Genomic DNA, 15230 nt, shown 5'->3' with positions numbered 1-15230 from the left:
ATCACATTCTAATTCTCTAACTCCTATTTTCTATCAAACACTTAACTATAAGCCTCTCCCTCATTTTCTTTCCTAGAGAAATTTTGGTTTCCACATGTAGAAATCATGTAGGAATATTTTTGATAAAATTATTAACCCATGCTCCATAATAATGCTAATATTTAAGAGTACTTATAATTCCTATTAAACTATCTAAGGAAGGTCATCTTGAAATTCTTAAAGCTCTTCTCATACTTTCATACTAATAATTGGGGCCTCTTTATTAAATAAGTCTTTCCCTCACTAAAAGAGTATCAATATTAGTACAATGAGATGTTATCGAAAAGTTTACAAGTAAAGATACCAACATAATATCATGTATAATTAGTTCTCTTGTAAGCAATTTTATAGGTAATTTGAAACAACCCATGGTCACATCATGAATGTGAAACTCATCTAGCAGCTAACCTAATCATAAACATAGATAAAGAATATTTTGTTGTTAAACATCTCATTTTTTTCCTTTTTTTCAGCTTCACTGAGGTACAATTGAAAATAAAATTATAAGACATTTAAAATATACATTGTGGTGATTTGATATACATATATATTGTGAAAGGATTTCTTTTCCATCATCTAGTTATTTAACTCATTCATCACATCAGGTATTCATCTTTTTTTTAGTAAGAACATTTAAGTTCTATCCTCTTGGCAAATATTATACAATATAGTATTATCAACTACAGAAACCATGTTTTACATTAGATCCTCAGACCATATTCCGCTTACAGCAGAAAATCTATACCTCTTTTACCAACTTCTCTCTATTGCCAAACCCACTCTCCCAGTATCTGGCAACCACTTTTCTACTCTGTTTCTATGAGTTTCAATTTTTTTTTTTAAGATTCCACATATAAATGATAGCACACAGTAATTTTCCTTCTCTGTGTCTTATTTTATTTAGCATAATGCCCTCAAGGTCCATCCACCTTATCACAAATGGCAGGATTTCCTTATTTTTCATGACTAAATAATATTCATATATATACATACACATACACACACACCACACACATACACATGGATACATATATCAATAATATGTATATAACATTTTCTTTATCCATTTATCTATTGATGGACACTTAGGTTGTTTCCATATCTTGGTTATTATGATTAATGCTGCAGTGAACATGGAAGTATACATAACTGTTCAAGATAATGATTTCGATTCCTTTCAATACACACCCAAAAGTAGAACTGCCAGATTACATGGTAGTTCTATTTTTCATTTCTTGAGGAACCTCCATACTGTTTTTCATAGTGGCTATACCAGCTTACATTCGCACCAAGAGTGTACCCATTTCTCTACATCCTTGTCAGTATTTGCTATCTCTTGTATTTTTGATGATTGCCATTCTAACATGTATGAAGTGGTATCTCACTGTGGTTTTGATTTGCTTTTATTGAAAAGACTATCCTTCCATCATTGTATATTCTTGGCCCCTCTGTCATAAATTAATCAACCATATATGCATAGATTTATTTCTGGGCTCTCCGATCTGTTCCATTGCTCTATGTGTTTGTTTGTATGCCAATACCATATCATTTTGATTACTAGATCTTTATAACATAATTTGAAATCAGGAAGTGTGATGCTTCTAGCTTTGTTCTTCTCTCTCAAGATTGCTTTGGCCAGGATCTTTCACATTTTTTTTTCTTAGAACAGAAAAAAGAGCAGATCATACCAACAATTTTTATATCTTATAAAATGTAATAAGCAACATGAATCAAATTTGATTTCTTCTCTTAAATCTATTCTCAAGGGAAGGTACCAATAAATAGAGAAAGAGAACAAACTGATCAAAAAAAGTAGATACCATAAACATAAATCATGATTCCAACTCTACAACTTCATATCTAATTAACATCAGCTTCTAGGTTTCAAAAGGGTAACATAGATTTGTTTCAAAACTAAAATAATCAAATAATAATAACAATAACAAAATCCCAAAACATACATGTTGGCCTTTATGTCAGAAGCTACCATTTTAGTTTAAGATATTGCCCTATTACTCTTTCTGCTTAATATTTATTTAAAGCTCATATGGCAATATAAATGAGTTTACTAAGGCTCCTTACTCTCCAGAAACTCATCTACCACCAATTCTTCTTTTGCTCCACATAAGTGTCATTTTTCCCATTTAATCCAATACTGGATCAAAACTAGTACTGTGGCCTTGTGAGATGATTATAAAATTGCTAACTACAATAGCAAGGGTCAGAAATTCCTCACTAAAAAGTAAGGTTAAAAAAAAAAAACTGGACACAGGACACAGAGAAGAGAGGATAGCTAAATTAAACATTTTAATTGCTGTTGATTTCAGCTATAACCACTATTTTCTAGACCATAGTTAAGAATACTTGACTGTTAGGCAGTCAACTAAGGAAAAAGTCATTTTCATGTATGAAATATAAGGAAGATTTAGTGGACACAGCTGTAGACCTTTTTTAGTTTAAACACCCCAAAATTAGCATTGATGTTTGTTTTTCTAAGGAAATCATATGAACTTATTCTCAAGACCATGTATGACTTACAGGAGAAACAAAGCCATGTTAGGTAGAATGCCCCAGCACACCAGAACCCTTCTACAGTAATGCAGGGCTTTCTCACCTTAAAAGTCGTGGTGCCATAGAGCTTGGTGGTGTGGACTGTCTCTGGAAGCACATTTGTGATATTGGTGATGAATTCTTCCAAGTACTTACAGGATTTCTCCAAGTGTGTTGTATTGATAATAATCTGGACAAGCTAGAAAATAACAAGAACGTGTAAGATTAATTTGACTACTCACTCTAGGATGAATGGCTCAATATGAACCTACTGGTACAAGACCAACAACAGCCATAATGGCAGAGGCCATCTGTATTTTATAAAAAGTTAATGTTAAAGCATAGGCTTAGGTATCACCTCCTCTGTGAAGAATTCCCTGACTTCCCAAAGCATATTGTATTTCTCCCACTATAGGAGCAACTGTCACTATTTTAAACTCGTTTTCTTCTTTTCAAAATAAAGCCTAGGCTAAGATAAAAAGCTGACAGTGTTTATCATAGTACCTGGCAATAAATAATTGCCAAATGAATGAAATAAATGAACTCCCATTAAAAGAACAAGAATGACTGAAATGACAAGAAGTTTCAAAATTAGGCATAACGAACACAGGAGCGTCGGAACAGGTTGCAGTATATTAACAAACTACATTAGTTTGTGAAAGAAAAAAATATGAGCACTGAAGTCAAAGAAACCAGGGAGCAACTACTTACAAATTATCGATATTGAGAAAGTTACTTAACTTCTCTAAGCCTGTTTCTTTACCTGTAAAATGTTAATAATAATTTCTAACTCACAGGGTTATTGTGAAGATTAAATATTCTTTTGTTAATACTATTTTCCTTTCCTTACAGCAGAGATCCTTAAAGAAGGCAGTACTGATAAGATAAAAAGTCATCTGTAAATTACTTTGAGAGGAGAATGAGGAAGAATACTATTGTCTACATAGAATTAATGTTTGTAAAGCACTTCACAATTCATTTTCCTAGATCATCCTCCCAGCAACCTGAAGAAGTAAGTTAAGTTGGCATAATTATTACTTCCATTCTACTGTAAGAGAAACAAAAAAATGAAATGATTTTCTCTAGATCATGTAACATTCACATTGGGATTCAAATTCAAGTCATCAACCTTCTAGTTATGGACTCATCTTAATGACTTCTGACAGTGCCTTTTACCGTAAGCTTAATAAGATGGCAGCCACTCTGGAGTGCTGCGTGTTTTTCTGTACATTAGGCTGAACTATCAGACTTAGGGCTGACATCAACCAGACCTCTCCATGCTTTGATTCTACTTTATGTAAAAAATTAATTAAATTTTTAAAGGAGTGACACCTACTATGTATTTCAACTATAAAAACTATTCACATTCCTGAGCCTAAAAGAAACACAAAGAGAAGGTGGAATGGAACATTTTTTTGTCTTTCTTTTCTGCATTTTTAACTTTTCATTTTCACAAGAATATGTTAGTGGTGGCATAGTGGCAGGTAGGGGGAGTTTTGGTGTTTAAAGCTACGAATGAACTTAGGTCTTCTTTTAGTCTAGTGAGATAGTAATCTAGAGGAGAATGGGTAGATGATAGAAGGGGGAAATTGGAATTAAAGATGAAGGGAGGTACTACACATTTTTATAATCAAATGATATTTCAAAACAATGTTTACAAGATGGAATTATACGTCAACAGAAGTCACTGTATTATGCTGTGTAATATTAAACAAAATTATTAACAGGACTATAATCAGAAAGTATATTCTTACCTCCTCAACAGCACCCAGCACAGGGCTAAACACACAGTTCATTCTCCAAAAATACATGTCAACTAATGACAATGCTTTAGTAACAGATTGGAGTAAGGAAAAAAGGTAACTTCTTACTCCCCTAAAGATCAGCCAGAAGAAAACAGCTACTTTTGAAACATAATGACCAAGGTTAAAGACCCAATTTAAACAAAGATAAAAAGTTAGGGCAACAATGGGATGAAATCTTTGCACTATTTCCCACAACTCATCAGACAAGTTCATATTAATCACTAGGCCCTTTCCATTCATTCAATAGTTTGAATTTGGAGACTTTGAGTTTTCGACACAAATTCTATCAACCATAAAATTACCCAAAGCATTAGCTTTTTAACTTTAGAGTGTTTTAGAAAGAAAACACCCACCAAAATAAGCAATTCCTCACCCTCTTCCTTTCAACATGTTTTTCCTTCAGAGGAGGACTAAAATCATTTAAAAAATTCTAATTGTCTACATTAAATCACTCTTCTTCAAGAGTGGGAAGGTGGCTACTGGCAAGGTTGTCTTGATGGGGAAGCCAGAAAAGTAAGAGAGTTAATTTGGGGAACTGAAAATTTTCTATTTTAAAATGAGCATTACCTACAGGGAACACATTCTATCTATCAAGAGAAATCCTAATAATAAGGAGGAATCGTGTCATGTTATAGAAATAAAAAACAGTGGCAGTCAAAGAGAAAATTGTCGTGTTTTGCAGGATATTGGCAGTTAAAAAAAAAAGGGGGAGGCAGCTTCACTGGGTACAGTAGTAATTTCCCATGACTTTTTAAAGATCTGTCAACACAAAAGATCACCATGAATTACATCAATTGGCTGTCAGTCACTTTTGAAATGTTTCATTGCTGAGCATAGAATAGGCTATTAAAACACTCTAGGATTACAGCAGATACCATGTCATTTTCAAAGGGAATATTGCCTGTTAATGAGGTCTAAGTGATCTCTACTCCTGAATGACAGCTAACCAAAATCCTTAAAAGGGCATTTACAAATGTGAAGCCAGATGCTTTGGGGGTAATTTTGAACTTAAGGGTGAAATGAAGCAATTTCATATATCAACTTCCATCAGAGTTTGAGCTCCTTTGATATTTTTAACCCCCACTTCCCACTCTCTTACAAAAATATATCACTGCAGCAATCCAAACTGTCCTTATTGTTTCAAGGACATGGAACTAACAATGTATTAAGATATTGGTCATATCTTATATAAAGTGGAGTTCTATGAAAACCTGTCCAAAACAAACAAACAAAAACACTATAAAGCAAACACCTCTCACAACTAAATGACAGAAGTTACTTAGGCTAAAAACCATTAAAAAGCAGAATTTTTTTCTGTCTTTCCTTCCTAATATCAGAGAGAATCTAATAAGGAAGGCACAGATTAGACTGTGAAAGTCACTTCTTTTCCAACCCTGCTCCAAACACTGCAGCAGAGTCTGAATCAGGATCACAGGTGGATACTCATATTCCCGACAAACTCCAGGAAAGAAAACGTCTTCATCATCTTCAATAGTTCAAAACCAAGCCCTAAATTCCAAGAATTTAGGTTTCCAGTCTCAATTATAAATTACTTCTGGGGCATACACATCTACTTAAATTAGGATCAATATTATCTCGTTTCCCAAATCAGAGAATTTAGTACACGGAAGCTCCAAATGGACTAATCTAAACCAAGAAAATGACTCCTCTCCACACCATCAATGTGTCTCAACTACTGATTTGCAAGAAGATGAACTAAATGATAGCCGTGGTTCTCACTCACAAAAATAAGCTATCTGCAAGACTTCAAGGAATTTTATCTCCATTTCACCCCAGCAAGGGTATAAAAAGCTGCGTCAGCTATTCACTTTATACCATCTCTAAGGCAAATACCTATGCTACTAAAATATTTGGAACTACTGGTTTCAGATTCAAAGTTCTAGTACAAAGCTTATATTTTAAAAGACTTATGTGTAAAATGTTTTAACATAATATTAGCAATATCATTGCTGTTAACAACAGGGGATGGAGACAAACGGTATGTGGGAGATAAATAACTTAGGACAGAGCCATATGGTCATCAATTTAGACTATACTAAAAGCAAAGGGTGAATGCAAAGCACTGGTCATCTATTCAGGTCTCCTGGGGCATTATTATAATCATAAAAATATAAGTATTCAATGTGGTATCACTACCAGGACCTCCAAATTTTTTAACTTTACCCTAAGAACCTACCTACATACTTTTTTTTTCTTTCTTCTCCCTTTCATTAAGAACTCCTAAGTGCCATGCAACTGGGATAGAGCTGTCCACAATTCTACACAAGACAAAGTCTCTGGCTTCATGGAGATTAGAACAAATACATACACATATCAACATCTAGTATGATGACAGGTGGTACTAAGCACTGGGAATAGAAGGGAGGATAAGGAATTATATGGAGAGGTAGAGCTGAGCTATTTTGAGATAGGGTGGTCAAGGAGGCCTCCTTAAAGAAAGAACATTTGAGTAGGGACTTAAGTGAATCATCTATAATAAATAAGTTCTTTTAAATCTAGTTTATATTTTAAGCCTTTCCATCAATACATACTTCACAAAGAAGCAGAGTATCCTCTGATACATCGTAAAACCTTCTTTCAAATTTAACTAATTCTCTGATATTCTGAGATTAATAAACTGGTGGTTTATTTCCTTTCTCTACATGATATCATTTTTAAATTAGTGTAATGAAAAAACAAAGCTTTAGAACCAAAGAAATCTTATTTTAAAACTTGTTTCCAATCTTTTCTTTATTAAGTACAGTTGATTTACAATGTGGTATTAGTTTCAGGTGTAGAGCAAAGTAATTTAGTTATACATACATCTCTCTATATATATTTTTTCAGATTCTTTTCCCATATATTGATAGGTTATTACAGAGTATTGAGTCGAGTTACCTGGGATATACAGTAGGTCCTTGTTGATTATTTTATATATAGTAGTGTGTATATGTTAAGTCCAACTTCCTAATTTATCCCTCCCCCTCACCTTTCCCCTCTGGTAACCATAAGTTTCTATGTCTGTGAGTCTGTTTCTATTTTGTAAATAAGTTCATTTGTATCAACTTTAAGATTCCACATATAAGTGATATCATATGATATTCGACTTTCTCTGTCTTACTTCATGTAGTATGATAATCACTAGGTCCATCCTTGTTGCTGCAAATGGCGTTATTTCATTCTTTTTACAGCTGAGTAATATTCCGTTGTATAAATATACCACGTCTTCTTTATCCATTCATCTGTCAATGGACATTTAGGTTGCTTCCATGTCTGGGCTATTGTAAATAGTGCTGCTATGAACAATGGGGTACATGTAACTTTTCAAAGTATGGCCTTCGCTGGGTATATGCCCAGGATGGGATTGCAGGATCATATGGTAATTCTATTTTTAATTTTTTAAGGAACCTCCATACTGTTCTCCATAGTGGCTGTATCAATTTACATTCCCACCAATGGTGTAGGAGGGTTCCTTTCTCGCTACACTCTCTCCAGCATTGATTAATTATAGACTTTTTGATCTTATTTTTAAAAGAAAATGTATTTCAAAACTTATCTCAAATCTCATTTCCAAAGTATTTACTGGTTGGGTGGCCTTAAGCAAAGTTACTGTCTTTCATCATCTTAAAATTGAAATAATAATATCAATGTCATACCAAGGAAATAATAAATATATTATAAATAATTAAATATAAATACTAATATAAATAATAAAGTATCAAGTGTAAAATATACCAAATTCATGGAAGCGATTGACATGGACTTACCACTTATTACAGATCCAGCTAAATATGGCTTATATGACTTAAGAAAATATACAACCATGCTAGCTAGTCTCACTTTAATTCATATCCACTAGCCAAAGTGGGCACTTAAGGCTATGAAATAATCATATTATTGGTCATGAACTAATTCTCTTTTCCATAGGCCCAGAGACACCTTCTGTTCTCCAGAGATAACTTCAACCCAACATTTGTTCTCCACTTCCAGCTGAAGACCCTTCTTTCACTGGGAAAACTAAGCATTTGGAGAATGCCACCATAACACATACACAACCACCACCATCTGCATCTACCTACTCTGATTCTCATCTGTTACCAGAGGTGAACTTTACAGTACCTAAAACCAATCCCTTTAATTGTGCATGAGATTCTAAACTCTCTCCTACTTAAGCACAGTACTCCAGAGATTTCCCCCTTTTTCCTACATCATCAACATTTTGCTTTCTATTGCATCATTCTCATCACAAATAACATGCTGTTACTTCTCCTACTACAAAAAAAAAAAAAAAAAAACCAAACCAAACTTTTAATTAACTGACTTCCCCTGCCAGCCACGACCTCATTTCCTTACTTACCTTTGTAACAAAATTTCTTAAAAGAATTGTTTTATATACACTGTCTCCAGTTTCTCTCCTCACATTCTTTAAAATTTTTAATTTAAATAAAGACTTTATTTAGAATAGTTTTATATTTACAAAATAGTTACTAACAGTTCCCAAATACTCCATACCCAGTTCCCCCTACTATTTCTATTTTACATTACTATGGTACATTTGCCATAACTAAGACAACACACTTTATTCAGGTGTCACTAGTTTTGCCTGATGTTCTTTACTGTTTTCAGGAGCCCATCTAAGATATCACATTACATTTATTTGTCCTGTTTCCTTAGCCTCCTCTGGTCTGTGACAGTTTCTCATACTTTCCTTGTTTTTAATGACCATGAAGTTTTGAGGAGTACTGGTTGGGTATTTTGTGAAATGTCTTTCAACTTGGGTTTGTTTAACGTTTTTCTCACGGTTAGACTAAGGTCATGGGTTTGGAAGGAAGACCACAGAGGTGAAATGCCTTCTCATCCAATCATATCAAAGGTACATGCCATCAACACGACTCATCACTGATGATGTTAACCTTGAACACCTGGTTGAAATAGTGTTTGTCAGGTTTCTTACTGAAAACTTATTCCTTCCTTCCACACTCTGCTTTTAGGAAGTTAGTTACTAAGAACAACCTACACACAAGGGGCGGGAAGCTAACCTCCAGCCCTGGAAGGGGTAATATCCGTATAGATTATTTGAAATTCTTCTGTGTAGGATTCATTCTCTTTTAAACATACTCCATCAGGAGTCTCCTATCATCATTCTACTAAAAATGCTCTTATCAAGGTTACCATCTTACTCCAAGTTGCTAAATCCAATGGTAATTCTTAATCTTCAGTATGCTTGATGTATCCCCAGTATTTATCATAATTGACCACTTCTTCCTTCCTGATATACTTTCTTCTCTTGGCTTTCAGGATACCATACCCTTGCGTTTCTGTTTTTGTTTTTTTCTTATTGTTTATTCTTACTTTCCTAGTAGCTCATTCCCAACCTCCATTGCAGATTCCTCTTTCCTCCTGGCTTCTTAATATTAAAGAGCCCAAGGGTTCAATTCTTTATCCTCTTCGCCATCTTTACAAATTCCCTTAGTAATATTATCCAGTTAGGTGGTTATAAATATAATTTTTATGCTCCCAACTTTTTATCTCCAGGCCAAACCGCTTTCTCAAACTCTAAACTCATATATACAACTGTTAACTCAGTATCTCAAACTGTATGTCAAATAAACACTACAAATTTAATATGTCCAAAACCTAATTCCCAACCTTCTTCTACCCCAAATTTAGCTCTACCTGAAGTTTTTCACAAATTAGTACATGGTATATGCAGCCTTCTAGTTGCTCAAATAAAAAAATAGGGGGCTTATCTTCTTTTCCTCACTTTCTTGCTTCTTTTACCTCTAACCATCAGGAAACCATGCTGGCTCTACAGTCCAAGTAAGGACCACTTGTCACCACCTCCATCACCCAAGCTTCTGAATTACTGTGATAGCTTCCTAACTGGTTCTCAACACCATAGTCAATGTGATCCTTTTTGAACATGTCAGATCATGCCACAAATCAAAATCCTGCCATGGCTCCCATTTCACACAAAGTAAAAGCCAAACACTTTATAATGGCCTACCATGAGCCCCTGGTACCTCTCTGATCTAATCTCCTGTTTCTCTTCCCCTTGCTCACTCCATTCCTGCTACCCCAGCTTCCTTATTATTCCCTAAACTTGCCAATAACTCAACTACCTTAAGACCTTTGCTCGAGTTCTAACTTCTGCCAAGAATGCTCTTTCCCCTTCAATAATAACTTACTGTCAAGATGTTGCTCTTTTTAATAAGACCAACCGTGAATACCCACCAGACTTCTGATTTCCTTAACCCAAGTTCTTTCTCTTCCTCCATAGCATTCACGACCTTACATCATACTAGGTGATGTACTTATTTATTTTGTTTACCATTTATTACCTGTTTTCTGCCATTAGAATGTAAGCAAGAATCTCTTTTGTTGCTGTTCTTGTTGTTGTTTACTTATTTATCTTCAAGACTTAGATCAGTGCCTGTCACATAGTAGGGACTCAATAAATATTGTAAAGTTAATTTTTAAAATTATTTATCTTAATAGAACATCTTGTTTTAATCATCTGACTTCTCTTAATTGAAAAACTCCATTTCTATACTAGTCTTAACAACCACTGTTTACCTGCCCAGACCTCTTTATTAATAATAGGCAATATGCCAATAGGCAATATGCATTGAATATTTGCTATGAACCAGGCACTATTCTAAGCACTTTACATTTAATCTTCACAACAATCCTATAAAATATATGCTATTATTGTCCCCATTTTACACATAAAGCCAAGTAACCTGCCCAAGAACACATTTATTAAGGGGAAAACCAGAACCCGAACCCAGGCAGTCTGCTTTAAAACACTCTTGACTCAACTGACTTTCTTTTCACAGACCTGGAAGAAGCAGCCCTAGGAAAACAGCTGTACCTGCTGACTGAACTAGAGATCATTACTTAGGGTCTGAGAGTACAAGGCATTCAAGTTACAGTAGGAGCTAGAACTGAAAGGCAATGCTGAATTGGCTTAACGTGGGGAAGTAAAGAAGCCATGAGAAAAGCATGAAAGCCAGTATATAGAAAGTGATAAAAGGATAGAGCATATAGAGAGAAAAAATAAGAGATAAGATACTGTATAACATCAAATCAAGACAGGCAGAAAGACATTAGCTTATACGAACTTTTAAATACTAAAAGAATCTGGTAACCAGAAATAGGATTCTGTGAGTTCTGAGTGTTTATAATATTTCTATCATTTGAGTGGATATCTGCTCCCTGTTATAAAATCATCTTTAACTAGAACAATTTCCATGTAACTATGTACCTCCTGTAAAAATCTCTCTCTTTGTTATGATGGGATAATTAAATCAATATGGAAGGTGGTACAATATAGTAAAAGTAAGTAAGTTTGGGAAAAAAATAACCTGAACTTAGGTCTCATTTCTATCATTTTGCTAGCTTGGGCATTCTCCTTAAACTTTAATTACACCATCTATAAAATGGGAATAATAACACATGCTCAGCCTGCTTCAAATGTTATTGTGCTAAATAAGGCGATTATCTGTGAATGGACTCTGAAGAATATAAATTGTTCCACAAATGTTGCCTATTATGATGATGATTCCAGATGTGAAATCAATTTAGTTACCTATAAAGAAGGATATAATGTCCTCTCTTTCATAAAAGGTAATATAGTTAGTCAAAGATTTACTGATTGGTGATGAAAAAATCACTGTTGTGTGTGTGTCTATACATGTACATACCACCGTCATAGCCAAAATAAATAAATATGTGTGGATGTTCCTTCATTCATATGCAAAGATTTTGATAACAGAAGTATTTTTGCCTAAAAAGATCCAATGACTTAGGAATAATATTTAGCATTCACTGAAATGATGTCAAGAACTATGATATAGTCCTTCTTGATAAACTTCTATTGTTACTTGATCTATACAGTGTCTTTGAAAAGGACAATGGAGTCAGAAAAACTGAAAACTAAGGAAAACTGAAAACTAAATTCCAGAGCTTTCTGTGGCCAAAGCTGTTTCTATTACACCATTTTCCTGCTATGCTACTTGTTTAAAATGGATTTTTTTGTACACCGGAAACTAACACAGTATTGTAAATCAATTATACTTCAATAAAAATAAGTTAATTAAATAAAAAGCTTTTGAGACTGCTAAATCAAATGGCCTAAGAAGAGTTATATCGAGTTTTAATCCAGTGGTAGTTCACAAAATAACGAATTCCCTGTCCTACTAGGGATTCAGAAAAGGACAACAGGATAATCTACAAAAGCAGAAGGACTCCCAAATTTTCAGTCCAACTTTGCTTTCTTGTAGTGTTCCTGATTACAAAAGAAGTTAGCCTACTCTCACATAATGGCAATACCTAATATTTCTATACCTGACAAGAGAAACGAAGCTCTGCAAAATGAGGGGACTGTCCAAATAATACCAAATGTGACTTTAAATTGTAAAAAAAAAATTTTGGTTATAAGCAGAATTCAATCAAGGTCGATGTCCCACATTATAATACACTATTTATACATTATAATACAGTATTTTTAAATCTTAACACAGGGAAAGAAACAATAACTCCAAAATCAGAAATAGATGTTCACCTGGCTTCCAGATGTATTTGCCTATGGGTCAGTGTCATTAACTACTTACTGACATTCATCCTTGACAATGTATATCTAAAACTGTCAATTTTTCCTAGACCAACTGACTGAAACTATACCACCTCTAAAAACAGATGGCCAATAGCCTTTTCCTTCACCTGCGAAGAAAATTCCTCTAAGCTCTCATGTTTGGCACTTTAATTTCCATAAAATGGCAGGTTGAGGCTCCCACACAAACCTGGGTTTCTAAGAGAAGGGAAACTTCACATCTTTCTAAATTTTAGGACTTACGCCAATGTGTCAAATCCTCAGTTTGCCAAGATACTGTTCTCAATGTACAATATCCCTCCACCCTTTGTGAGATTGTGTAAGCGTCCACAGAAATGTGATGATTGCCTTTCTCTCACATTTCCTCAATCCCAAATCCCCAGACTTACATGCTAATAAAGAGTAATTTACCATTCACACACCTGATGTGTCTCAAAAACAAAATCTGAGTCTAACACTAACCAATGACTATGAATGCAAATGCCCCTGGCATCAGTGACTTATGCAGGCAAAATGTGACTTCATATTGTATGTTGTATTTGAACTGCCATTGTTTTAAATAGAACCCGGATGTTGACTCTATTCTCCAACCAACAATTTTTTTAATATAATCAATGGCAAATAAGGCAGATTTAACCCAACAACCTCAGAAAGGAAAATCTATTAAACTAGTAAAGATAATGAGAGAGAGAAAAAGAGTGACTTTTCCAAAAAATAATGGATTTCTCCAAGGCAATGAATGAAAAACACAAGGAAGTTATTTGCACTTTCACCATGAGTCCATCAGGAAGAACATGATAGACCACATAGAAAGTTATAATTAATTCACACACAAGCCCCAGAGCTTAGGACATCTGTTCACAAATTGCCTTGGCTGCCTCCAATAAGAGCAGCTTTACCTCAGTAAGTCCAATATTCTTCCTTTTAATGACATTCTGCAGAGAGTTGCTCAGAGTCCTTGTTAACAGCAGGTTTGTAGATTTACGAATCATGTCATCAACTTCAGTTGAGCTGAAAAGGAAGTGTCAAGAGTCAGTAACACAAGGTAGAAAAATTATTTTGCAAACAAACAAGGTGCCAGTGGTACTTGTAGCAGTAGTAATAATAATAATGATGATGATAATAGCAGCAGGAAATAACATTTATTGTATATCAGAAATTAGATTCTAAGTATTTTAATGTATCAAAATTCATTTAACCTTCACAATAACCATATGAAGTAGTTTTAGTATTATCTCTACTTTACAGATGAGGAAATGAAGGTAAAGGGAAGTTAAGTAACTTGCTGAAGGTCACACAGTGAGTAGATAGCAAAAAAAAGGATTTTAATACAGGCAGTCTAGCTCTAAAGCCTACAGCATTTAAACACAATGCTATACTGCCTCTCAGGACAGAGTTCTCTAACATGATTCCATACCCTGAAACCATTATTTATCCCATACAAGTTCCTTCACAGTTATATTTATAATTTTTCAACCTGATCTCTTTGTAGACTTCCTGCACAATTAGACAATAAATGTCCCTTTAAGAAAAGAAAAAAAAAAAAGATTTCTCTGCTCCTATGTCATCATTTTTCATATAATGTCTATTTTGCTCTCATTCCAAAATAAATGTTTCAGGCCAATAGTTTGGTGGGGTTTTTTTGACTTTTTTAAAATTAATTTATAAGATTTTATAACTTTCAGATGTACAACATAATGAATCAAAATTTTCAAGATTATACTCCACTTAAAGTTATACAATATTGGCTATATTGGCCTGTGCTATACAATATATCCTTGTAGCTTATTTGTTTTATATATAGTAGTTTGTATTTCTTAATCCCCTACCTCTATCTTGCTCCTCCTCTCTCCCCTCTCCCCAATGCTAACCACAGACTTTGAAACTAAATCAGCAGTTTAATTCAGCATAAATGTTATATAACCCTTACTATTCCAAAAATGATCAATAATGATATTTTCTACTCAGTAAAGGAAACTAAACATCAAGAAAATGATTCCAAGGCAAAGTTTAAAAAAATAAAACAACTCTTGCAACCAACAAATGAAATTCTAGACCTATACATCCTTCACAAGCCCCTGAAAGCATCACCCAAGATGGCTTTCTATAAAAGACACCCTTTTGAGACAAATATTACTTAATAATAAAGTTAGTTGTAATGATAATTCTATATCAAGAAATAAATGTAAATAAAGACTTGTGAGCAGTCCTTTTTCAATAAT

At 34.1% G+C, this 15230-nt stretch overlaps 1 protein-coding gene across 13 annotated transcripts in view; it reads right to left on the bottom strand.

The window, feature by feature from the left end:
* Positions 1 to 15230, bottom strand: part of EXOC6B (exocyst complex component 6B) — a 648544-nt gene that overhangs the window by 281093 nt on the left and 352221 nt on the right. For all 13 annotated transcript variants that reach the window (XR_009054872.1, XR_009054873.1, XM_057743615.1 and 10 more), the window contains 2 exons: positions 13908 to 14019; positions 2654 to 2788 (listed from right to left, as the gene is read on the bottom strand). Coding sequence is in view for 11 of the 13 variants with exons in the window: in XM_057743615.1 (XP_057599598.1) it covers positions 2654 to 2788; positions 13908 to 14019 (247 nt within the window). In the remaining 2 variants the exon portion in view is untranslated. The remainder of the gene's footprint in view (positions 1 to 2653; positions 2789 to 13907; positions 14020 to 15230) is intronic.

The sequence above is a fragment of the Hippopotamus amphibius genome, chromosome 7 (assembly GCF_030028045.1).
Source record: "Hippopotamus amphibius kiboko isolate mHipAmp2 chromosome 7, mHipAmp2.hap2, whole genome shotgun sequence".
Taxonomy (NCBI): Eukaryota; Metazoa; Chordata; class Mammalia; order Artiodactyla; family Hippopotamidae; genus Hippopotamus; species Hippopotamus amphibius.
Note: the sequence above shows the minus strand (reverse complement) of the source record. Positions and strands in the feature narration are given on the sequence as shown.